The sequence below is a fragment of the Phascolarctos cinereus genome, unplaced genomic scaffold, assembly GCF_003287225.1.
Source record: "Phascolarctos cinereus isolate Bilbo 61053 unplaced genomic scaffold, phaCin_HiC Scaffold_4;HRSCAF=312, whole genome shotgun sequence".
Classification (NCBI taxonomy): Eukaryota; Metazoa; Chordata; class Mammalia; order Diprotodontia; family Phascolarctidae; genus Phascolarctos; species Phascolarctos cinereus.
In genome coordinates, this window is record NW_027555847.1 from 15,118,127 (window position 1) to 15,142,535 (window position 24,409).

A 24,409-nucleotide genomic window follows, 5' to 3' on the forward strand; every position below is an offset into this window, starting at 1 on the left:
AGGATGCCTGCCGCGCCGACAGCTGCGCCTGCGCATCAATTTGGACCGGGCCGGGCCGGGCCGAACCGGAGCCCGCGGAGCCGGAGCCGGACAGTGGCCGCCTGGGGACACGTGCGGCCATGGGCCTGACGGCCAGCGCGGAGCAGCCTGAGGGCGGCGCGGAGGGATTCCACCTGCACGGGGTGAGTGATGCGGCAGCCAGGCGGGGTGGGCTCAGCGGGGTCCGCGGCAGCCACCTTGGGGTGGCAGACCTTCCCGGGCCTCAGTTTCCCCACCTGTCCATGACGGGGTTGGACAAGGTGGCCTCCCCGTCTGCTTCCAGCTCGTGACCTGTGACCCCGCCCAGATCCCCGAAGGCCCCCGGGCCTCAGTTTCCCCATATGTCAGAACAAAGGGGCTCCTTTCTGAGCCTGTGACCCCCTGGATGCTCCCAGCTGTGTGACCCCAGAGCAGTGGCCCCGGGGGTGTGTCCCCCCACTTCTCGGGCCGGAATCACCCCGGGAGGTCGCGAGGCAGCTTCGCCGGCGGCTCCCCACCCCCCCTTTATTGTTTAGTTCATTTTTGTGACGTCATCGCGGCCATCCCCAGGATCCCCCGCCGAGGCTGGAGAAGTCGGAAGCGGGTGGCGTGAGGGGGCTCCCCCGATCTGGGGGTCCCCGCCCCTCCCGGGAGCCCCACTACCCCGGTCACCTTTGCGCCTGGTGGGCCGCGGGGCCCCTTCCTTGGTCCTGCGCTTCCTCCGCCTCAGTTCGGCAAGCTCTTTCCAGGCTTCTGTTTCTTGCAGCCTGCGTTCCTGCCCTGCCAGGGCTGCGGCCACTCTGCGACCTCGTGTCCGCTTCTTTGCTATCGCGAACATATTTTATATGTATGGGAACTTTTTTCTCATTGAGAGTTTCTGGATCACTTTATTTGCCTAATTTCAAATTGCTTTCCAAAATGGTTGTACCATTTCACAGCTCCACCAACAACGTATTAGCGTGCCTGCCTTCCCACAACCTCTCCAGCGTTTACTGTTGCCATTTCTTGTCATCCTTGACAATTTGCAGGGTGTGATGAGGCGAAACCCCTCAGGGCTCTTGTGATTTGCGTTTCTCTAATTGCCTATGATTTGGAGCGGGGATGCGCCACGTGATTGTGAATACAGAATCCTCTTAGGAAGCTGCACGGGTTCCCTGTTCAGATCTTGGCCCGTGGCTTGGGATAGCCTTGGTTTATTTCCTGCCCAGATACCAAATTCTTTGCCAATCCCGGTGAGGGCTCCTGGTTCTTGGTAAAAGCCAGTGTCGTTATGCGGCCTTGAAAGTGTATTTACTGCTGCTGTCTGGCTCCTCTGACGGACCTTCTCAGCCCTCTCTCCAAAGCCAAAGCCAAAGCCATCCTTGGCATGCAGGAATGTAGCATCTCAAAAGGTCGCTTTAGCCGGAGGCAGTGGGATGGGTGCACTGAAGTCCGAGACCTGGGCTTTAGGCCTCCCTCTGCCCGTGGCCCTGTGGGTCCTGAGACTCCCCAGCCTTTATGGGCCAGCTGAGGAGTTGGGCTGGGGAGGATCTCAAAGGTCTTTCCTGGAGCCTCTGGAGGTATTTTTTCAGAGGTGCCCCACAGAACTGGACTTGGCTTTTGACCAACAAGCCTTTCTCCATGCAGGCAAACGTCATTACTCATAGTCATAATAATGGGATCAGCTGTTGGGAGCCAGAAGGGGCCTCGGGCTCTCTGCTCAGCCCCTCAGTTTAGAGATGAACAGACTTGCCCCTGGGGGTCCTGCAGGTAGTAGGAGGCAGAGCCAGGCCTTGGGCCTCCTTCCTCCCACACCAGAGTCAGCCTCGTGAGCAGGGTTTCATGCAGAACAATGGGAGAGGTTGTATATGAATGTTTCCCCAGTGCACCTTCAGTTTGGTTTCAAACCCTCTGGAAGAAGCATCCTGCCGTTGTCAGAGAGAATCTCTGCCACCTCCAGGCAGGGAGAGAGAGAGCTTGGTAATGTTTGTCTTTTAGCATAGCTGAGCAGCTGTGCTTCTGAAGCTGGTCCTCAGCTGACTTTCTGTTAGCATTTATTAAGCACCTGGTGTATACCAGGCACTTGGACTGGACCTTGGTTCAGAGTCCAAATGAATTTCATGGAACACCTTATCAATAATCAGTCCACCAGCATTATTCATAAAAAAAACCTTTTATTCTTTCCCACAATTACGTGTAAAAAATTATATGGACATAGATGTAGATGTATTTTAAGTTTTAAGTCTCAAATTCTCCCCACCCCTTCCCTGCCCCCCCATCAGTCTGATGGAGGTTATCCACGTGCTTTCATGGACAACATATTTCCGTATTAGTCTTTTCAGCAGGTATTTATTCATTGCCTGTTCTGTGCCACGTACTGTGCTTGGCCCTCAACAAAGACAAGAATGGTCCTGCCCTCCAGGAGCTTACATTCAGCCCCATGGCAGGCTTCACCAGAGGCCCAGCCAGGCTCTGAGGCTTATTGGATTCTGGGTCTGCTAAGCTTTTTTTTTCTTTTTTATTACAAACAAGTTTTAGCAATGCCTTTTGTTTTTATATCCTGAATCCCAGATCAAGGTCCTCTTCCGTGTCCAAGCCACACAGTTATAATCCGTCCACTGACCTCATCTGACAGTGTAAGTAAGCCCTGTTCCGAGCTCAGAGAAGGCGGGACCCCAGAGAACCCATTTACCCCTGAGGAGGGGAGGCCCAGGGAGGCTATGACTTGCCAAAGGCCAGTGAGGTAGGAGGATGGTGCTGGGAGATCCTTCGAGGCCTGTTTCTTTTGTACGGGTGGTTGCAGTCCCAAAGTATACTGTAGATTGCCCCCATTGGGTTGGCTTCCGTCCATCTCTGGAGCTTTGCCCGGGCTTTGCCGCCAGCCCCCTTCCTTTTGTCCTTCTCCATATGGTGCCTCTGAATGTGGGCCAGTACACGGGCCACGGGGTGACCGGCTCTCGTTCCCACACGCCAGCCACTCGCCCTCTCCCAGGAATGGTGTGTGGAAGGCGTTTTGCAGATCTCAAAGTGCCCCGTGCAGATGTAGTTGTTACTGTGGGTCTGCTGCCCGCCTTCTCCACAGGCCTGGCGTGTCCTCACTTCCCTGGGAATTCTCAAACATGCTGTCAGATGTGTCCCTCAATTCTCTTACACGACCTAGAGCACGTCCTGTTCTGTGCAGATTGCTGTGTTTCTTTTCCTGATTCTGGTTCCAGGCTTTTTCCTGCTTGACTGATCAAAGGCCACACTGTTCTCTTCAGAACAGCCTGGTTGTGTTTGCTTTGCAAGTCTATCATTACACCTGGAGCATAGAAGATTGTATGTCGGGCAGCAGCAGGGCGAGGGGAAGGCTGTTGGCACCCTCTCGGGGCCTGGCTCAGGGCAGGCCATTTCCAGGAAGCTCCTCTCCAAGCTATATTTGGCTAAATGTGGTTTGACTGCATTCAGCCTCAGCGGAAGGGGAGACCCAGCCAGGCCATTGTGGGAGTTGTAATTAGATTAATCTCCCATGACCAGCAGACTGACCCATGGTTGCTCTCTGCAACCATATTAGGTGGGCTGTAAAGTGGAAGAGAGAGCTGACTTGTGTGTGGCTCCCGGAGGCTGGATTTCACTTCGGCGTAATGAACAGCTTTCTAATGTTTGGAGCTGTTCTGCGGTGGAAATGCCCATCTTTCGAAGTGCTGAGGCCTGTGCCATTGGGGTATTTGAGGAGCGGGATGCTGTAGAGAAAACTTCTCATGTTCCTTGTTTTGAAATGATCTCTGGCCCTTTTCCTATTTAGAGTCCTTGTTACTGAAAACCCAGAAACCTTGTGCTGGACAAAGGGAATCACACCCTCCCTTGGACGTGTCCTGCCTTTCAGGGGCAAGCAGAGTATTTATTATACACTTTCTGTTTCCTATACTGTGCTACAGACACAAATACAAAAGCCAAGACAGCTTCTGCCCTCAAGGAGCTTACGTTCTAACCCAGGAGGGGGCCAGGGAGGGTTTGGTGAGTGGATTCACAGGAGGGTAGGTTGCCATGCCTTTTCCAGGATCAATGACAGCTGATTACATTGAATCCAGACCTGGAAAGTGGAATGGGGGTGAGAGCATAGGTCGATAGATGGCCGACAGGGAGGAGAGTAAAGCATGATTGGAGCCACGCCTGTGTGTAGTGGACAATGTCCCATCAGGACAGGGCTCTTCAGGATGGGCGTTGTCCCCAGAAGGAGCCTCTGCCATTTCTCTTTTTGCTTAGGTGGCTATGGGACACAATGGATAGGACTTGGAATCTGGAAGACAAGATCAAATTGTACCTCAGATGCAATTATCATTATTATCATAATCATCATCACCACCATTATTATTATTATCGTTATTAGCTTAGTACCCAGAGGCAAGGCCTCTGCTTTTATGGGTCGTCTGGCTTTTCTTAGCTTCTGGACTACTTAGCAAGTAGTGATGGAAAGGCACAGGGCCAGGATGGTCATGGGCACCATTGGTGCCATCATCTGGGAAGACACCCTTGAATGCAAAGCATCCATCTGCCAGAGAACCCCCTGCTTTCTTCTCTTGGCTGAGGAGAGAGCTCCAGAGAACACAACAAAAAAGTCCCTTGGCCATCACCATGATTGCCATTTCAAAGTAGAACAGCCTGTTTTTCTCCAGAGAAACAAAGGCTGCCTTTGGGGCTTTCTCCAGGGCAGTGCCAGGTGTGGGTGCCACCCTGAAGATGTACATGCCAGTCTGAGACCCTGGATTCCCACACTGTTGATGTCTTTATGGGGGGTGGAGCCTGTGTCTGCCATGTATGCCTGGTATGCCACGTATGCTCCAATGAGACTCCCTCCTAGGTGTCCCACCCATTGATAGGGACACCTAGGAGAGAGCCTCATTGGGGCGAGAGATGGGACAGAACCTCTGAGCCGCACTGGCCGCTGGAAATGTTCTCTTGATGAATTCTGTCCTCCCTGGAAGCTGATGGAGTACAGGCGTCTGTCTTTGTAGAGAGACTCTGGCTCTGAAGAAGGATCCCACAGACCCACCTCACCTTTATATGCCAGCCATCATTATGGATGGTGAAGTGGCTGAGGAGCCTGGTCTCTGCCCCCCCCCCCCGGCAGAGCTTGGCTGTTGTCCCATCATTCCAGCAGAGCCCTGCAGAGCCACCTCCTCGGTGGTGCCACCACCCACCACCAGCCATTTGGGGAGTTGCTGCACCCCCCGCTTTGCCCATGAGCTGATCTGAATCTGTAGGCCTTTGCCTGGCTCTAGTGAAAGGAAGGTCAAGGAAGCTGCCCACACGGAGGGCGCACCTGACAGAGTTCCACTCTCTCTAGACTCCTTGTCTGCGGGGGAGAAATGAATTTCTTCGTGTTGTTGTGATGTTTTAAAAATTATCTCATTATTATAGTTTTGTGTTTAAAGGTTCAAGTGTATTTAAAGAAAAAATTTATGCAGTAAATTTAAACAAAACTAAAAACAACTATTTTCATTTTTTAAATGAATGTTTGCATATAGCGTAGTCGTATCATCCCATCAGTCATTTGCTCTGTCCCCTTTTGAGAGTGTATTTTTCACAGTTAGGGCACATCCTGTTCCTGTGGTTCAGGCTTTCCAGTATTTCATGTATCTTTCCAAACTGTTTTGTCTTCCTCATTCTCAATTTTAGAGACATTGGCACGTTTCGTTATGTTTGACAGACTGTGACTTATTCAGCTGCTGAATGTTTGGGCTCTTTGCAGTTATTTGACATTAGCAATCTCTCTCTCACTCTCACTCTCTCACTCATACACACACACACAAACACACACACACACACAAACACACACACACACACACGATTTTTAAAATTTTTTCTTTTTTCCTTTTTAAGGAACTAATTTATTAAGCCTTCATAGGTAACCATGTAGTAGGTTGTAGTCTTGCAATGTACAAATAACGGTGACTTAGAGTTATTTCATAGTCTCTTCTTTGAGCAAAGTTTACATCATTTGTGACTAACGTGCAAGCCCACAGCCTGCCCACTGCTGTGTTCATTGGTTTATATTGACAAAATACTGCCTTTCCCGCGACTTTGCTCCTCCAGCCTCAGCTGCGATCCAGTGTGCCACGGTGTCAGGGAGGCAGAAGTTTTGGGTAATACCCTTAGCTGCCACCAGGGGCACTCGAAGTTTTAGTTGGTGTGAGTTACGTAGTTGTCTAAATTATTGATCTAATTTATTGATTAAACAAATTATCCAAATGATTTTATGATGATCTAAACTTTTGTCCCCCCATTCTACTTCAAGAGCTCGACTGATATTTTGGTTTTGATGCAGAGGATGTGGAAGGTTTTTGTTTGTGATATGTATCTCTGTACTTGAATTTTTAAGCTTTTTTTTTTTTAAAGGCAGTTGGGGTTAAATGACTTGCCCAAGGTCACTCATCTAGTAAGTGTCAAGTGTTTGGTCTGAGGGCGGATTTGAACTCAGGTCCTCCTGACTTCAGGGCCGGTGCTCTATCCACTGGGCCACCTGGCTGCACTTACTCTTTACTCTGAATACTTACAGCATTGTCTATATGATGATCCCTTCCAGTATTTCCCTGCCTCAGTTAGAAGGTTACTGATATATGATGGTCATGATGAAAACTACCATCATCCCCGACTGCACAGCCTTCTGGGGATGAGTGTTTAGCCAGCCTGATACTCAGATGACAGGCATCCGGTTTATTTCTGGGACTGCCTGGCTTGGTCTGACTTTCTTTATTTTTCTTTCTTCTTTTTATTTAATATTTTATTTTTTCCCAGTTACATGCAAAAACACTTTTTAACTTTCGTTCGTAAAACTTTCAGTTCTAGACTCTCTTCCTTTCTCCCTCCCCACCCCATCACCCTCATTAAGAAGGCAAGTAATTTGATCTAGTTTATACATGTGTAGTCATGCAGAATATTTTCATGATAGTCCTGTTGTGAAAGAAAACATAGTTGGTCTGACTTTCCAGAGCTCACATAGTTTTTTTTGTTTTGTTTTGCAACTTTTTAATGTATTTATGTAATAATTACAATAAGGATTACAATAATTTTGAATATTATAGTTTTCTTTTTTATTTTCAGAAATTCTATATATTAAAAAACATGAATTATAACTCATAGAAATTATCATCATCAAAAATAAAAATATACTGAATGCATTCTCTCTATGTAGAAGTGTGCCATGGACTTTGTTTTTTTAAAATTTTTACTTATTTTTAATTTACGGAATAAAACATGTATTTCCATAACATAGTATAATAAAAAAGATGAGTGTACATGAAACTGCAAATCTGTTATGTACAAATTACTATTCCTTTTAAATATGTAATAAAATTATCATGTACATTTTCTTCTTCCCTTCCCCTTTCCCTGCCCTAGAGATGGCTATCATTACACACAAATTATATATATATGTATATGTATGTATGTATGTATGTATGTATATGTAAAATCATTCTATTTATTAGTTCTTTCTTTGGCTGCAGATAGGATTTTCCTTCACATGTCCTTTGTCTTTAATTTGGGTATTTATAATAGTGAGAATGACCTGTTTGCTCAAAGTTGTTCTTAAAACAATATTGCCAGGGGCAGCTAGGTGGTACACTGCTAAGAGCATCAGCCCTGGAGTAGGGACCTAAGTTCAAATTGGGCCTCAGACACTTAACACTTAACTAGCTTGTGACCCTGGGCAAGTCGCTTAACCCTGATTGCCTTGCCCCCCTCACTCCCCCCAAAAAACAACACAATGAAAAAAACCCAATATTGCTGTTACTATATACAGTATTTCCCTGGTTCTGCTCATTTCGCTCTTCATTATTTCTTTTTTCTTCTTCATAATGATACTCTGTATTGTCTCATTAGTAATTACTATCATAGGATCAAAAGGCATGGTTATTTTGTGACTCTGTGTATTGTCAGGTTGCCCACCAAGCAGAATCTGCCAATGTGCACTTTAGGAAAATTGCTTTGGCATCTGAGGGGAGGGGCTGGAGGCAGGGAGAATGATTGCAGAGCTGATTCAGGGGTCCAGGTGTGAGGTGATGAGGGTCTTTGGGGTGTGAAGACAGACACAACAAAACTTAACAGTCGGAGGCGGGGCCGAGTTCAGGTGCACCTGGTGCTGGCGGAGGGAGGTACTTTCCACAGCGTAACAGGAAAGCTTGGAAGCAGAGGATGGGGAAGGCATCAAGTTCAGTGTTGGTGTTGACCTGAACATGTCTATGTGGTGTCCAGTTTGCGATGCCCAGTAGGCAGCTGGTGATGTGGGCTGGAGCTCATGTGAGATTTTTCTTTATTATAAACTTGACAAACTCAATAAACACGACCATTGCCATATATAAAGAAGCACAGAAAACCAGTATTGTAGACGGCTCAGAAGAGGGTGTATTTTGTGTGGCCGCTCCAGGCTGTCCCGGGACTCTGGATGAGGCTCCTTCTGCCCTTTTCTCTGCTTGGTACAAGTTTTCATGGCCGCTTGCTCTTTCTTTTCTTCTTCGGCTTGGTGATCAGTACTCTCCTCTCCCCACTACCTTATTCGTCCTGTTCTAGAAGCCTCACCGGCTCCCTATTGTTTTCTCTGGCATTTAAGTTGAGCCCTTCTCCCCCTGGCTCCAGCCTGTCTTTTAAGATTGACTCAATGTCAGTTCTCCCTGCGCATGGCCTTCCCCGGGCTTTCAGGTGGGCTGTCTTCCTTCCTCCCTCGGGACTCTTGGAGTCTCTCCCACTCCTTCCTGCCCAGCCTTAGGACCAGCTTCTCCTTACATCCTTTTCTGAGCTGCCAGGACCCCCAGTGGTTACTGCTCATTCTGCCACCCTCCCACCCCCAACTTTGTATATATTTAAATATAATTGTAATGTAGAATGTGAGGAGGATGTAAGCTCCTCAGGGGCAGGGACTGTTTTTGGTGTTTTGTCTTTGAATCCCCAGAAGCTAGCCCAGTGCTAGCACCGAGTAGGTGATTAATAAGCGCCTGCTAATTCGAAGTTGTCCTACTCTGGGGGTGTGTGGGAGACCAGCGGGCCTTACTTTTTCCTGGCTGGATCCAGACTGTGTTGACTCTGGCCTGGGCTCGGTGGGTTCTGTTTCTCTCCAACGTGAATAGTCCTGTTAGATGACCTTGCCAGTTACGCCCCTTGGCACATGATTGCCTCTGGGGTTAGTCTTGGCCTCCCCACTGCCCAGGGCCTCTCCAGGCTTCCTTTTCAAAGGGCTTCTCCAGGTGGTTCCTGCTCTACCCTGTGTACATTTTACTCGACTGCCTCCTTGCACGAACCCTCTGTTTCTTCCATGTTGTGTCCATGGAACTCACCATGCATGTGCTGTCCCTGCCTCGAATGACCTTCTTTCTCTTCCTCACCAAATCCTGTCCATTCCTGGAGGCCAGTCACAGCCTCACCCCTCTTGTGAATGAAACCTGCCCTTTTTCCACACTCTGGCTAGACTGCCTTGTACAGCTATGTTTGGTGTTCTTTAACCTGTCACGGGTGTGAGTCTTACCCCCTAAATGCACCAAGCCGCTGGAAGCTTCTCCTCCCATTCCCCCAAATTGGCATGCTGTCAAGAACGCTGGGACCGAGGAAATGCTTGCTGATTGTTTTAGGAATGAGGTACTTTCCTTTCCAGAGAGAAAGCCGTCTACTTCAGATGGTCAACTAAAGGGAAAAATAGCAGGTGAATTTCAACAAGATTAGGCTCCCTGATGTGCATCCTGGACTCATCTCACCCCTTCACCCTCTGGGGCTCAGCTGTCATAATCTTTGCCTGTTTGCTTTGCAGCAGTTCATCCAATAACTGAATTTTTCCTTCAGCTCTTTGGGTTTGCTAGGGCAGAATCAGTGGAATTTGTAAGTCAGAGTTGCCAAGCAGTCTGGTTGTTCTGTACCAGATAGGACGGTGGATAGAGCCCAGGACCTGGAGTTGGAAAGACCCGAGTGTGAATTTGTCTCAGATGCTTCCTAGCTGTGTGACCTTGGGCAAGTCACTTTACCTTAGCTTGTTTCTGTATCTGTGAAATGGGGATGCTAATTGAATCTACCTCACAGGGCTATTGTGAGTTAGTAAGAAAATTCCTGTTAAGTGCCCTTAATGAGCTATGTAGATACTAGTTATTGTTATTGCTACTACTAGTGTTACTACTACCACCACCACCATCATCACTACGGTACTACTGGTACTACTACTCCTCCTCCTCCTATTATTATTACTGATACTACTGCTGGTACTGTCACTACTGCTGCGGCTACTGCCACTACTGACAGTACTGGTCCTACTACTTCTGTGTCAGATGAAGTGCTTGTTCTGGGTCAGGCACCGGGCTGAGATCTGGGTGTGGGAATGCAGGCCGATGGGCCAGTCCATATTCTTCAGGCGCTGCCCTTTTGATGGGTGAAGGCGACACACCCCAGGCCTTAGAAGCAGGGGAGAAGGGTGATGCTACAAGTGCCTGGTGGGTTTCTCTGCCTCAAGCGATGGACTGACTCCGTGTCGTCTGGGTTCCTGTCTTACAGGTTCAGGAGAACTCTCCGGCTCAGCAGGCCGGCTTGGAGCCGTTCTTTGATTTCATCATCACCATTGGCCATTCGAGGCTGGTGAGTCCAGGGGCAGGCCCTACCCCTCATTCCCCTCCTGGTGGTGGTGGTGAGATGCCCGTGACAGGTCTTCATGCAGGCCCGGGCCTCCCCCTTCTGGGTGGGGGCCCATGGCGGAGGGCGGGGTGGTTTTTCCCGTGGGCCTCAGGATGTGTTAACAGGAAGAAGCTTTGGGGGACCCCTCCCCCTGTCTCTCCCCAACAACAGAACAAGGAGAGCAGCACCCTGAAGGACCTGCTGAAGGCCAACATGGAGAAGCCGGTGAAGCTGGAGGTGTACAGCATCAAGACCCTGAGGGTGCGCGAGGTGGAGGTGGTGCCCAGCAACATGTGGGGAGGCCAGGGCCTGCTGGGGGCCAGTGTGCGCTTCTGCAGCTTCCAGAGGGCCAACGAGCACGTGTGGCACGTTCTGGTAAGCAGGCGGCCCGGTGTGCGCTGCCGGCCCTCGCCCCTCCTGGCCTCCTCCCAGGGCTCCCCAGGGCTGGGGCGGGGGGGGGGTCCTGGCCATACGTACAGAGCCGGCTGTGGCCCAGCCCCTGGCTCGGTCAGCTCGTGGTCACCCACTGACTCCTGATTCACCGCCCAAGAATTCCTGGCTCTTTGGGTTCTGCTGTTCCCACTCAGCAAATCCTCTGCTTAGCTGGACCCCCCTCTGCCATCCAGCACCCCCCGTAGCCTACCCCACTTCACTTCTGCTCTCCTTCCCGATATGGCCCCCTTTTAGCTCCCAGTCACCAGTCCAGGCCAGCACCCACAGCAGGCATCAGGACTGAAGCTGTCCCTGCGGGAACTTCCCTCCTCTGTCCCTGTGGGGGCTCCTCTCCTATATCTCATTCGACCTTCACAACAGCCTTGTGGGGTTGATGTTATTCTTACTCCCTAGTTTTCAACACTCATTTCCATATGCTTTTGAGTTTTAAATTTTTCTCCCCTCTCTCCCCGCTCCTTCCCCAAGAGGGCACGCAATCTGATATAGGCTCTACATATACATTCTTATTATATTCTTATATTTTCACATTAGTCAGGTTGTAAAGAAGAATTAGAACCAATAGGAGGAACCACAAGAAAGAGAAAAAAAAATAAAACAGAAGAAAGAAAAAAGAGCAAATAGTCTGCTTCAATCTGCATTCAAACTCCATAGTTCTTTCTCTGGATGTGGATAGCATTTTCCATCATGAGACTTTTGGAGATGTCTTAGGTCCTTGCATTGCTGAGAAGAGCCAAGTCTGTCAAAGTCAGTCATCACACAATGCGGCTGTTACTGTGTACAATGTTCTCCTGGTTCTGCTCACTTCACTCAGTATCAGTCCATAGAGGTCTTTCCACGTTTTTCTGAAGTCTGCCTGCTCATCATTATAGCACAATAGTATTCCATTAAATACATTCATATACCACAACTTCTTCAGACACTCCCCGATTAATGGGCATCCTCTCAATTTCCAGTTCCTGGCCACCACAAAAAAAGCTGCTATAAATATTTTTGTACATGTGGATCCTTTTCCCATTTGTTTAATCTCTTTGGGATATAGCACTAGAAGTGGTATTGCTGGGTCAAAGGGTATGCACAATTTTATAGCCCTTTGGGCACAGTTCCAAGTTGCTCTCCAAAATGGTTGCATCAGTTCACAACTCCACCAACAACGCGTAAGTGTTCCAATTTTCCCACCTCTTCTCCAGCATTTATCATTTTCCTGTTTTGTCATGTTGGCCAATCTGATAGGTGTGATGTGGTACCTCAGAACTGTTTTAATTTGCATTTCTCTAATCAATAGAGATTTAGAGCACTTTTTCATATGACTATAGCTGGCTTTAATTTCTTCATCTGAGAACTGCCTGTTGATATCCTTTGACCATTTATCAATTGGGGAATGGCTTATATTCTAAAAAATTTGACTTAATTCTCTCTATATTTTAGAAATGAGGCCCTTATCAGAAATACTGGTTGTAAAAATTCTTTCCCTGTTTTCTGCTTCCCTCCTAATCTTGGTTGCATTGGCTTTGTGCAAAAACTTTTCAACTTAATGTAGTCAAAGTTATCCATTTTGCATTTTGTAATGTTCCCTATTCCTTGTTTGGTCATAAATTCTTCTGTTCTCCATAAATCTGACAGGTAAACTATTCCTTGCTCTCCCAGTTTGCTTATAGTATCAGCCTTTATATCTAAATCATGTGCCCATTTTGACTTTATTTTGGTGTATGGTGTAAGATGTTGGTCTATGACTAGTTTCTGCCATTCTCTTTTCCAGTTTTCCCAGAAGTTTTTTTTCAAATAGTGAGTTCTTATCCCAGAAGCTGGGCTCTTTGGGTTTATTCTTACTCCCATTTTACAAAAAGAAACGGAGGCAAACAGACTAGGTGACTTGTTCAGGGGTCACACAGCTTGTAAATGTCTGAGGCAGGATTTGAACACAGATCTTCCGGACTCCAGGTCCACCATTCAGGCGTATCTGAAGTACCACTTAGGGGCCCAACTGCCCTCAGTCCTTCCCACTTCATGAACCAAATGGTCCAAATCATTCTTTTTCAGCATTTTTCTTCTCTTCTGGCTTCTTCCCATCTGGCTGTGAACATGCTCAAGTCTCCAGCTGAGACTCAAGGTAGCCTCAGCCTTGTCATCTGTAAAATGGGGATTGTATTTTCTGTTGTGCCCACCTCATCGAGCTATAGTTGAGGTTTGAATGAAGTAATGTCTGCAGAACACTTTGCACACTTTGGATGTCTCCTATTATGATGATGGTGACTCTTAGCTGTCTCTACAGAGCTGTCCCCTGGCCTTTCTTCCCCCTCCAGCTACTGGCCCATTTCTTCCCTCCCCTAACGGTCTTTTGAAAGAGTTGTCTACACTCCAAACTTCTCCCTAGCCCTGGGGAGATCCTCTTCCAAGCCTAGCACTGCACCAAAACTGCTCGTCCCCCTTTCCCTAATAATTACAACTTTAAAATGTTATCTTGCATTTTCCCCTCACTTTTTTTTTCTCAATAAGAGAATTCTCCCTTGAAACAAAGAAGCAGGAAGGAAGAGGGTGAAAGCCAGCTCAGACCGTAGGTACTCCGGGGTCTTGGTGCAGAGAAGGCGGGACGTGCTTGGACGCCGTCTTCAGCGCCCAGCGTGGTTGCTGTTGACGTGGCTGTGGCTGGTGTGTACTTCCCACCGCTGGTCACTCGTCTTTGCTCAGGGCTTGTGGCTTCTCAAGGGTCCCTTTATGGTTCGCATTCTTACTGGGGTCCTGACACTCATTTACTGCCTTGGGTTAGTTGCTCCCCCATTGGAAGGGCGCCTGGTTTCCCCCAGATCGTATTCAGGTCTGTGGGGACTTTCCTGCAGAGCATTCCTGTACTGACCTCTGGGATCGAAGCTGTGGTCAGTTTAGTTGCTTTCTTCATGCGCCCGCTCTCCGGAATTGTTTGGCTCGTTCTCAGCTCGCCCAGAAGGCCCTCACCTTCTGTCCACCACCCCTCCCGCAGTGACCGTTCCTGTCTCCTCCCTCTCTGTCTGTCTTCCTGTTGGGATGCTGAGCGTCCTTCATCCGGCCATCAACAGTCTGCCTGCCTCTTTGCCACCCCCTCCCCTGCAGTCTCCTGTGTGCCAGGTGCCGAGACTGCCCTCCCTGTGGGGGGGAGACAGCATGGGCTTTCCAGCTCATCGCTTCCCTTTTGGAGCTCGTTTGGGTTAGTGCACTGGAGGCACTGAGGGGATGCCTGTGGTTCTTCTGCCTAGGACGTGGAGCCTTCGTCCCCTGCAGCCCTAGCTGGGCTTCAGCCGTACACCGACTATGTGGTTGGCTCTGACCAGATTCTCCAGGAGGTAAGAGAGTCCTCCCTGCCCCCTGGGCCCCCTGCCAAGGGTCGGGCCCCTTCCCCCGGGGGAGCAGGAGGCAGACTTGGCCTTGACTCCCACTCCTCGGATCGTCTGTGTGCTGGAGGCTGGTTAAGAATCGGTCGGTCCCCCCATCCTGGTCCCTCCTCCCACTCCCCGGGGGTGAAGGAGGGTCCGCCTTGGGGCTGAGGTGTTGATGTGTCCTGCTTTTCACTCAGTCAGAGGACTTCTTCACACTCATTGAGTCCCACGAGGGGAAGCCCTTGAAGCTGATGGTTTATAACTCTGAGACCGACTTGTGCCGTGAGGTGGTCGTGACTCCCAATGGCGCCTGGGGTGGAGAAGGAAGGTACTGTCCTGCTGGGGTCCTTCCAGCCTCGCTGCCAGGGTGGGCAAGGTCTCTGAGAGAGGAATCTTGGCTTATCTCCTTACTTGTTGTCACATGGGGCTGTGTCTGGTCGATAAAGTCACTATGCTCCGATGTCAAGAAGTAGCAGAGACTCCGCTCTTCATCTGACGGACGCCACCAAGTCGCCATCTGCATCTCGTGACTGTCTGGGCTGCCGATTCCCTAGAGAGAGGGGCAGGAGCTGTCTTTTACTTCCCCAGCCTGGGGAGGGGAGGGTAGCGAGGTGCAGAGCCGGGCTGGTGAGAGCCCTCTGGGTCTCCAGAGAGCTCAGCCAAGGGCTGGCATCTTGGCGTGAAGTCTTGATTTGCAAACGCCTCTTCTGGGCAAGTCGTGGGTTCTAAAATCTACACAGGCCATGTGGCTGATTTTTAATGGCACACATTGGACTGAATTAGGGTTTTGGATGTGGCATCAGCCCTGCTGACCAGGTGGGGAGAAGGCCCCGGTCCTAGAGGGAGGGGATGGGGGGACATGGACCGTAGGGAAGAAGTCTTGGATTGCACTGTTTTTCTTGGTGTCCCTCAGTCTAGGATGTGGAATCGGATATGGCTATTTGCACCGAATCCCGACGGTCAGCCTAAAGAAGCCCCTGGACGCTACTCCGCCCGTGGCCCTCCCCACTGAAACCCTGTCATCCAGCCCAGGCCAGGGAGGCTACACAGAGGTAGGAGAAGGGTCTGCCCATGGGGGTCTGTCTGGTCACGTGGGCAGCCACAGGGGCTTCCTTGGGCTTCTCACATTTGAAATGTCAGATGGATATTTTCTGTGGTGCATTGTATCCGTCGCCTGTAGGGTGGACCAACTTGTGTTTCAGAGGGAGGGATGGGAGGGGGGCTTGGAGGACTCACTGCCTTTGGGGTATGGATAGAGTGGCCTGGGAGACAAGAAGGGAGGTGGGGGAATCTCGGATTTTAGATTCGGAGAGTGAGTGAAGAGTTTGGAATGGCCCAAGTTCTCCTGGAGACTGAGGGCTGGCTTTCAGAACCTTCGAAGTCTCTTTCATTTATAGGACTGTTTTGACATACTTTAGGAATACACATTAGCAGTTTATTTTATGATAAGGACACCTCATGTCCTTTTCATTTTTTAAATAAAGTAATAACTGAAATTTATTCATTCTGTGTCCACTTCCTTCTCTGTCTTTTTACTTAAAAAATATCATGAACTTGTTAAACATGGACATGTCCATGCATGACGTTGTAGAGGAAGCCGTGAATCTGTTCCAGCCAGCCTGTCTTTTAAAAGGAGGTATTTAGCACAGCAGTGCCCACACTGCCCTGCAGATCCCGTCTCCTTAGGAATGTCCTTCCTTTTGTATTCTGTATGTGCATGCATTGTGCTCCTGGGTCTGCTCACTCTACGTCCATTCTGTGCTCTTGTTGGCAGTAACGTCCCACGACAGTCACACTCCCAGGTCTGTTCAGGTGTACTCTGGCTGATGGGCATCCCCTCTGCTTACTGTCCTTGGCCGCCACCAAAAACAACACCAGAACTGTTTTTGTACGCTTGGATCCTCTGTCTCTGTCTGTGACTGTCAGGGGAACGGTGTACGTCTCAGTCACGGTATCGCCGGGCCAAAGGGTGTGCCACAATTTAATTTAATTTTGGAGAATAGTTTCAAATTAGTCGCCACATGGGTGGACCACTGGAGCCTGTTGTCACGCAGCCTCTCCAATCACGGTGATTTTCCGTGTTTTTCAGTCTGTGCCAATCTAGTGGGGTGTGATGGAGTCCGAGAGTCTTCCGTTTTAGTCGGCCTTCCTTGAAGTTTCAATGATTTGGGTCGTTCTTCCCGTGGTTGTTGATACTGTCACTCTAGTCTTCTTTTGAGGCTCGCCTGTTCACGTCTTTGACCATTCGTCTTTGGGGAGTGGCTCTTGCTCTTCAGTATTTATATTAGTTCCTTTATATTGTGAATATCAGAACTTTATCAGGAATTTATCGAGAAAAATTCTGTGATTCTGTGTCGATTTTGTTGGTGAAAAACCTTTTAATCCCTTGATACCTTTCAAAAGTATTTTCTGAGGCACTATCTGATTTGGTTCTTCTGCCACCCCAAGAGATAGGTAGGGCAAGTGGGCAAAACTGATTCTACCCAAGTGATTTGCAGGAAGTTATGTGGCAGTGCCAAGGCCTTGGCAGAACCTGAAATGGGGCCTGCGTCTTCTGATGCAAGGCTGGTCTGGTGTTACTGTTACTTGGACTGTGCCTTTGGGATGGGAGGAGATAGAAATGTGGGCAAGGAACATGGAGGAGGGGGTGGGGACTCCCCAGGTGCCCCAGGGAAAGCTGTAGATCCGGCTAGGCTGATGGCCTAGCGCTGGTCACGTGCCGTCCTCTGGCTTCACCTTCTGTCAGTCCTGTCAGCACCGGGTGGCTGTCGTTGTCACAGGCCTTTCTGTGAGGGCTCTCCAGCGTAGGAGAGTCAGGTGAGACCTGAAAGTGCAAGGGGTGGGCCTGGCCTGGCCGTGGGCGGAGGGATGTTCTCCTTGCCTTGTCCGCAGAGGTGGCCTCTGTGACCCACCCAGAAAGGGCTGCTTTCCCTACAAGCCCCTCTGGGGTCTCCCACTGGGCTCCCCTTTGTTGTCTGTGATGGTCACTTTTACACTTGGATGTCTGTTGTTGTTATTGGCCAGGCCTGCTCTGGGGGCTGATGGGGTGGGGGCAGGCGCGTGGGCTAGCGTTCCTTGTGGTCATCGTTGCCTCGGCATTGTTGTTCGCCTCAAGGGACAAAAAAGGGACAGCAGCCCCACAGAGGCCGCCATAGCTGTGGCCCCACCAAGTGGCAAGCGAGACTCACGCTGTCTTGGGTTCTTGGTGTTTTTTAGGCTTCGCTGCAGGCACCAGATTCCCCATTTGATGAGGCCGTGCATGTCCTCGATGTGGACCAGTCCTCAGCCTCAAGCAGGGATGCTTATTCTGTGGAGACGTCGCTTCAGCCACCTCCCCCTGTCCAGCGAGTCATGGACCCAGGTATCCGTAAAGGAGACGACTAGTTCTTCCTTCTTTTGAAAATAGTTTATTGATGTTTTGGCTTTTTATATCACTGCCACTCCCCCCGTAAAGGGAACCCTTTATTATCACAACGCCAGCAACAGGTAGTGAAGCGAAACTGAATGCCGTTAACAGCGTCTGATAGAACATAAGGCATCGTTGTTAGAGAGATAAGGAAGGCAGGCAAATTCTTGAAGAAGGCTCTTCCTTGTGACATCCCTGAAGATGCTGCACCTCAGAGCAGCTTCTGAAAATGAGGAGCATTTCAGATATGGGCCCGTGCGGGAGGGACACTTCTGAGAAAATATTCGGTGGTCGGTAGGCATCCGTCACGCTCGGTCAGTTCTCTTTATCGGCCTCGCTTTTACAGACGGTGGCCTCTCATGGAGGGGTGGAGGTAGGTGGTCGCCTTTCCAGAGCCCTCTTTTAGACCAGCCTGTGACCCGCAGTCCCTGTCACTACTCCACCAGGCTGCCATGTTTATTTTCTCCCTCACTTACCGGGTTTAGAGATGTTCCTGCCCAGCTCTGGGCAGGAGAGGGATGTTGCCGCCTTCTCTTCCATCATGTTCAGTGTCTGTCTTCTCATTCCCAGCAGCTTAGAAGCACTCTCTTTCAGTGTCAGCAGTCCAGATGGACTGCCGTCAGGGCTCGTCACCGAGCTGGAGTGATGAGGCCCAGGCTCCCTCTTCCTTACTGCTGAGTCCCTTAGTCGAGTCTAGATCAATAGGGAAATCAGCCGGTAGCAAAGAATTTCAGCGTTTAGGAGAAAGTGGTTGGGAGGGAGGAGGCCCTCAGAAATGACTAAAGAAAGGTGAAGGCTTGGGAGAAGGCAGGGAAGTCGGAGGGAGGCTTGGGTCCAGTGAGGCCCCGAGTACTTGGATTGGGGGCAGTGTCTCCCATGGGTGTCTGAAGGAGTGTGTCCCTCTTTCTCCCCAGGGTTTCTTGATGTTTCAGGTATTGCCCTTTTGGACACCACTGATGTCACACCCCTGCCCAACACAACTTCCTCTGTCTCCCTCCACTCTTTGGGGGAGTCTGTGATGGGAACTGAGGGTGTCCTCCCCGGCAGAGAGCCACCTGTATACAAAGGTGAGTGACCCCTGGAGCCTGGTAGAGCTACCCAAACTCCAGTCCTTCCTGGTTGATAGGAAAGGGTAGGAATTCTTTAACCAGCCCACAGGCGATGTGGAGGGCCATGCCCATTGGAGGGTATGCTCCTCCCGCCCTGTCCGTGGAACATGGGCCGTGGGCCTGAGCCATGTGCGCTCTCATCCAGTCTGCCCAAACAGCACCCCCAGAATTCTGAGGGCTGCAAGGGACCTCAGTGGCCACAGGTAAAAAAGTTTGCCCAGCTGCAGTTGTGACAAGGAGCCTTTGCTTGAGCCCTTGCCTCCTGAGGCAGCTGCAGTGGGGGGCAGGGTCTTCTAGACCTCCCACTTCAGATGGCCTCTTGGTCCCTTTGACTTCTGGCCCTCTCTGGGGCCAGGCAGAACGAATCTCCTTCCTCTTCTGGGTGACGGCGGTGACTCCAACCCCACGTAGTCCCTTCTCGGCACACAGCTACTCGGTCGATCGTGTCTGGCATGGAGTGAGCATTTTAAGGCCCTTGCCCAGCCTGTGTGTCCTCTGGCTTGCTCTCCACCTGGGGTGCCCAGAACTGTGCTCATGATTGAGCTGACCAGGGTAGAGTAAAGGAGGACTCTTCCTCCCTGGTCCCGAATGCTCCTGGCTCTGTAAGGCTGCCCATGATGGCATCAGCCTTCTAGGCTGCCATGTCACCCTGGGGGCAGCTATTAAGATTGTGGCTCACCAGTCCTCCCGGGTCTTTTTCAGACAGACAGTTCTCTAGCAATATTGTCCCCATCTTGGATTCATGAAGTTAGAGTTTTGGGATTCACATTTGTCCCTAATTAATGTCATCTGATTGAATTTGGCCCAGGATTCTATCTTGCCAAGGTCTTTTTGAATCCTGACTCTGTCACCAGTGTGTTAGCTGTGGTTTCCAGTGCTTTGTCATCTGTGAGCTGCATGAGCGTACCCTTTGCCTTCATCTGGGTCACTGGCTGAAATGTTAAACAGTGTGGCGCCAGCCAGGGATCCCTGGGACCTTCCATCAGAGAGAGAGCGCTGATGACTATTCTTTGGGTCTGGCCTTTCCTCCAGGTCCACTCTGCCTAACTGGCCTCATCGCCTGGTCCACAGCTCTCCCTCTTTTCCACGAGAATTAAATGGAAGGATTCCTATTGAGTGCTTTGCTGAAGTCTAGATCAACTCTACCAAAAGCATCCTTCTCATCTGTGGCGTTAGTCACCCTGTCTGGTAGGGGACACGGTCAGTCTGGCAGGACTTGGTCATCCCTTTTTCCTCTTCTGGATGTTCTCTAACCAATCCCTCTAGTAATAGGTTCTAGAATCTTGGCAGTAAGTAAGAGTCAGGTCCAGCTTCGAGCTTGTAGATGGGACCATTCGCCCTTCTGCAGTTCTTCAGGATGTGTCTGTCCTCCACGAGCTCTGACAGGGTCTGCACTCACACCTGCCCCATCTTCCAGCACCGAGGCTGTTGTTCGCCTGCGACAGAAGCATGAAGACGTCGGGGGCAGCTCAATGCTCTTGCCAGCTGCCTCCTTAGTCGCTTGGTTCTCTTGTACCAGCGGTCATTCTCCTCAGCAGAGAACAGGAGAAACAGGAGCTGAGCTCTTCTCTCCGCTGTCAGTTCTCATCTGTCCACATGCCCAGAGCAGAGCTCCCGTCCCGTCTTGGGGAAGCCTATGTTCCCAGAATATCCCCAAAGAGCCTTTTTTGTTGACCTTCACTCTTGTTCTCAGGCCCAGCTTATTCTGAACTCACTCTCTAGCAAGATGCATATTGGACTGTGCCACCCTGTTGGGTCTACCCAATGATCCTCCCTTGGCTTCTGTCTTCAGTGTCTGCCTCAGGCTCTTTAGACAATTCCTTTCTTTCCTACTTATTGAAGTTGTTATTTGTGTCTTCAGATACTCATTATTGAGAGAGACCCATCCCCTGTGGGCTGACTTAATTTTACTGGAATTACCATCTCTACCATGACCATTCTCAGATCTAGCCCGTCTCTCTGCTGACCTCCAGTCTTGCATCTCTGACTGTCTTTCAGATATCTCAAAATGGATGTCTGGTAGACATCTTAAACTCAACATGTGCAAAACAGAATTTATTATCTTTCCCCCAAATCCCTTTCTCCCCCGCTTCCCTGTTACTGTAGAGGGCAACACCGTCCTCCCATTCCCTTAGCTCCCAATTGAGGAGTGGGCCTGGATTCCTCACCGTGTCCCCCCTGGCCCTTATCCAGTATGGTGGCACGGCCTGTTGATCATACCTCTGGAAACATCTCTCCTCTGACACTGCCACCCCTGTGCAGGCCCTCGTCACCTCATGTGGACGATGGCAGTAGCTGCTGGTGGGTCTGCCTGCTTAGGGTCTCTTCCCACTACAGTGCCTCCTGCACTCAGTTACTAAAGTGATTTTCCTAAAACGCAGGTGTGATCGTGTTACCTGCCGCCTTCCCTGTCCACAGTAAACCCCAGTGGCTCCCTGTTGCCTTTAGGACCAAGTACAAAATGCTTACTGTGGCGTTCAGGGCTCTTCATGACTGCCCCCTTCCAGTCTTCTTACAGCTTCCTTCCCAGCACAGACTGCAGCCCAGTGACCCTGGCTCGGCTCTGGGCATTCTCTCTGGCTGTTCCTGTGCCTGAACCGCTCTCCCTCCTTCACCCCTGACCTTCCCGGCTTTCTTTAAGTCCTGACTAAAACCTCTTCTCCAGGAAGCCTCCCCCACCCCTCTCAATTCTCATGCCTCTGTCTATTAATTATCTCCTGGATGGACCTCGCTTTGTCTGTATTGGTTTGCATGTCTCCCCCATTAGACTGTAAGCTCTTTGAGGACAAGGACTGTCTTCTGGCTCTTTTGGTATACCCAGTGCTTAGCACAGTGCCTGGTCCGTAGTAGGAGCTTAATAAATGTTTATTGACTGATTTTATCTCTAGAATTTTAATCTTGAACCCTTTGAGATCTGCTCTCCCAAATCTTGGGTGCTTGTTAGGCCCTTCCTAGCTTTCTTCTCCACCTCAGTCCTAAATTCTAACATGGTGTGGGGCCTCATGGTTTCCGCCCCGGTAAACAGTTCCTCTGCCCTCCATTGGTGAGAATCAGGTGCAGAATCGAAGTTCCCTTTTCTGGTCCCTGTGCCTTTAGGAAGAAGTTATCATCAGGGCAGATCAAGTCATTGTTGCTGCCATGCTTGGTGTTTTTTCATAGAACAAGCATGTATTTCCTCTTCCTGCCTTCTTCCCAACTGCTGTAGCTGCTCTGGCAGCGATGTTCCCGCGACTGACGCGTCCCAGCTCTGTGCCAGGCCCTGGGGTTGGCACTGGCTGCGATGCCCGAGGAGACTGCGTGCACTCGTCCAGTCTCTGCCTCCGTGGGTCTTCACCTAGTGGTCCTCTGCTCTGCGCCCTCTGAGGATATAGTGCCCACCACCCTTTTCCCGCCTTTGTTTTTTTAATTTAACCATTTCTTTGAGATAAAGATCATCGTTCCTGAGGGTTAAGCCAAGGCCTCCAGTCCCTACTGGGTAGGGGTTTGCCGTGGTGTGTTCTTGGATCTTGTCAGCTTCTGGGCATCTCGGCCCTTCTTCCTCCATTCCAGCCGCTCTCCTTTGGCCTTTGGGGCTTTTTTCTTAGGCAGGGCTAGAAAGAGCCTGGGAGGTTGAATTCACCCACCTTACCTCCTTCTTCTCCCATCGCCCTTTTTTGGGGGGGGAGGTCAGTTTGTGATTGGGGAATGCCTCCAGCGGCATGGGGGATTGCTTGGTTTTTGCCTTTGTTCCTCCAGTGCCTGGCAGTGTGTAGGTGCTTAGCGACCTTGGCCTTCTTAGAAGACTGATGGAAACCACTAGTCTAAGCTGACGTCCGGAGGAACGAAGGTAGGGCGACCTTAGCTGCCGGGGATTCTGACCACGAGGCTCCTCGCACATCGTGGGTGCTGAGCATGTGACTAAGCAGAGAACAACCAGTGCCGTGTCAGAGTTCTGAGGGTCAGTCCCTGAGACTCGGGCCAGAGTCGCTGATGGTGCCCCATCTTTGACCGGCCGACCAGAGCCTGAGGCTTTTCAGGCTGCAGGGCTGTGGTCATGTCTGACCTCTCAGTTAGGATGTCTTTCTTAACTGTTGCCACCCTTCTGTTTATACAGTGTCTTTTGTCTTTTCCTAATTAATTACAAATTCACTATCTTTCAGATGAAGCCACAGGGCTTGGGTCAGACCCTGAGGGCTCTGTCCCGGATGGCTCAGGGCCACATGTGCAGCAGCCGGATTCTTGCTCACCTGTGACCCTTCCCAACGACATCTGCTCCAGCGCAGCGCTCGAGACCGATGAAGCCCCCGACCTCCTCCTGGCCCGGGCCGAGGTGCCGCCTGCTGGGGAGAGCAGGGTGCAAGCCGAATCAGAGGGGGCAGGCACCACCCTCAAGTAACACATCTGCACTGCCGGTCCCTTGCCCCTGGAAGGCTCCCCTTGGCTTCATGTCCTCCCGGATGTCCCCACGCCTGCCTGATCGGATACCAGCGACCTCTGGTGACCACAGTTCTCTCTCTAGATTTGGAGACTGACGGTGTGTACGGTCAGGAGCCTCTGGCTCCCAGGGCTGTCCATAGCTCCAACTTGGCTTCTCTGCTGACCTTTGGAGCCTTGGGCCTTAACACATGGTGAAGGAGACATGGACTTTGTGCAGTCAGAGCCCCTTGACTGAGCTCCTGGATCTCTGGGGTAGGAAAACAAGTGAGATCCTTCCAGGCCCTTCCTGGGAGGCTCCCCTGAGCCAGATAGCAGGGAGCATGAGAAGCCTGGCTTAGCTCTGGTGTCAGCTTTCTTCCATCATTGTGGCTCGGGAGGCAATTCTGAGCAGCTGGCCCACGGGGAAGGGCCTGGACAAGCAAGCAGCAGGTTGCTGATGAGCTGTGGGGCCTTCAGGAGCCACGGGTTTGGGGGGATCCCCAGGCGCCCCAGGGCAAGGATGCCCAGGTGGGACTGTCCTCAGGGGCTGCTCTTGTCTCACAAGGAGGCTTACTGTCATTCGGTCTGGGTCTAGATTGATTATATATAGAGAGTAATAGAGGCAAAGACCCCTGGGGGGGGGATGGGCTACACAGTGCAGTTGTTAGGAGCAGGGAAAGGGGGACCCTGGTGCGGGACGTGGGGTGGGGCTGGCCCACGCTGTCGGGGTGACACCAGTGGGTGTTCTTGGGACATGAAGGATGTAGCGGTGGGATTTGGGGGAGGGCTCAGTCCTCTGTTCTCCCCTGGTCCGAGCAGCACAGCTGAGCCTCATGCCGCCCCCAGTGGCTCATGTTTTTGTGATTCCCACTTCTGGGGCGGACTGTGTGTGGTGATGGTTAACACTAATCTGATGCTGGGTGGGTTCCTTGGCCTTTTGATAAAGATGTTCAATTTGCTGGGGGCTGTGCTTGTTTTCTTCTTTGTTCTCTTGCACAAAATCTAGTGGGGCCCGTGGGTGGGAGGGGAGATGGGAGGGAAACAGGAGGGCAGGGTCCCTGCACTCACCCAGGGCA

The 24,409-nt window shown here is 50.7% G+C and overlaps 1 protein-coding gene across 3 annotated transcripts; it reads left to right on the forward strand.

Annotated features, from left to right (window-relative positions):
- The first annotated feature begins 21 nt into the window (after positions 1-21).
- GORASP1 (golgi reassembly stacking protein 1) lies at positions 22-24,292 on the forward strand. 3 transcript variants are annotated; one of them, XM_020970554.2, is made up of 9 exons: positions 22-182; positions 10,507-10,587; positions 10,756-10,998; positions 14,304-14,390; positions 14,621-14,751; positions 15,337-15,475; positions 17,640-17,784; positions 18,744-18,896; positions 23,078-24,292. In XM_020970554.2, exons 1-9 carry the CDS (start codon positions 120-122, stop codon positions 23,311-23,313), a joined length of 1,278 nt encoding a protein of 425 aa, XP_020826213.1. In that variant the 5' UTR covers positions 22-119; the 3' UTR covers positions 23,314-24,292. The 3 variants fall into 3 exon arrangements, with proteins under 3 accessions (XP_020826213.1, XP_020826214.1, XP_020826215.1); XM_020970555.2 differs by having other exon boundaries at positions 18,762-18,896; XM_020970556.2 differs by having other exon boundaries at positions 10,795-10,998.
- Positions 24,293-24,409: the final 117 nt, after the last annotated feature.

Bases quoted from the DNA above. Each gene is read 5' to 3' on its own strand.
- GORASP1 (XM_020970554.2), top strand. From the start codon at position 120: ATGGGCCTGACGGCCAGCGCGGAGCAGCCTGAGGGCGGCGCGGAGGGA. The intron at 183-10,506 runs GTGAGTGATGCG...CCTGTCTTACAG, and splicing joins AGGGATTCCACCTGCACGGG to GTTCAGGAGAACTCTCCGGC. The intron at 14,752-15,336 runs GTACTGTCCTGC...GGTGTCCCTCAG, and splicing joins GCCTGGGGTGGAGAAGGAAG to TCTAGGATGTGGAATCGGAT.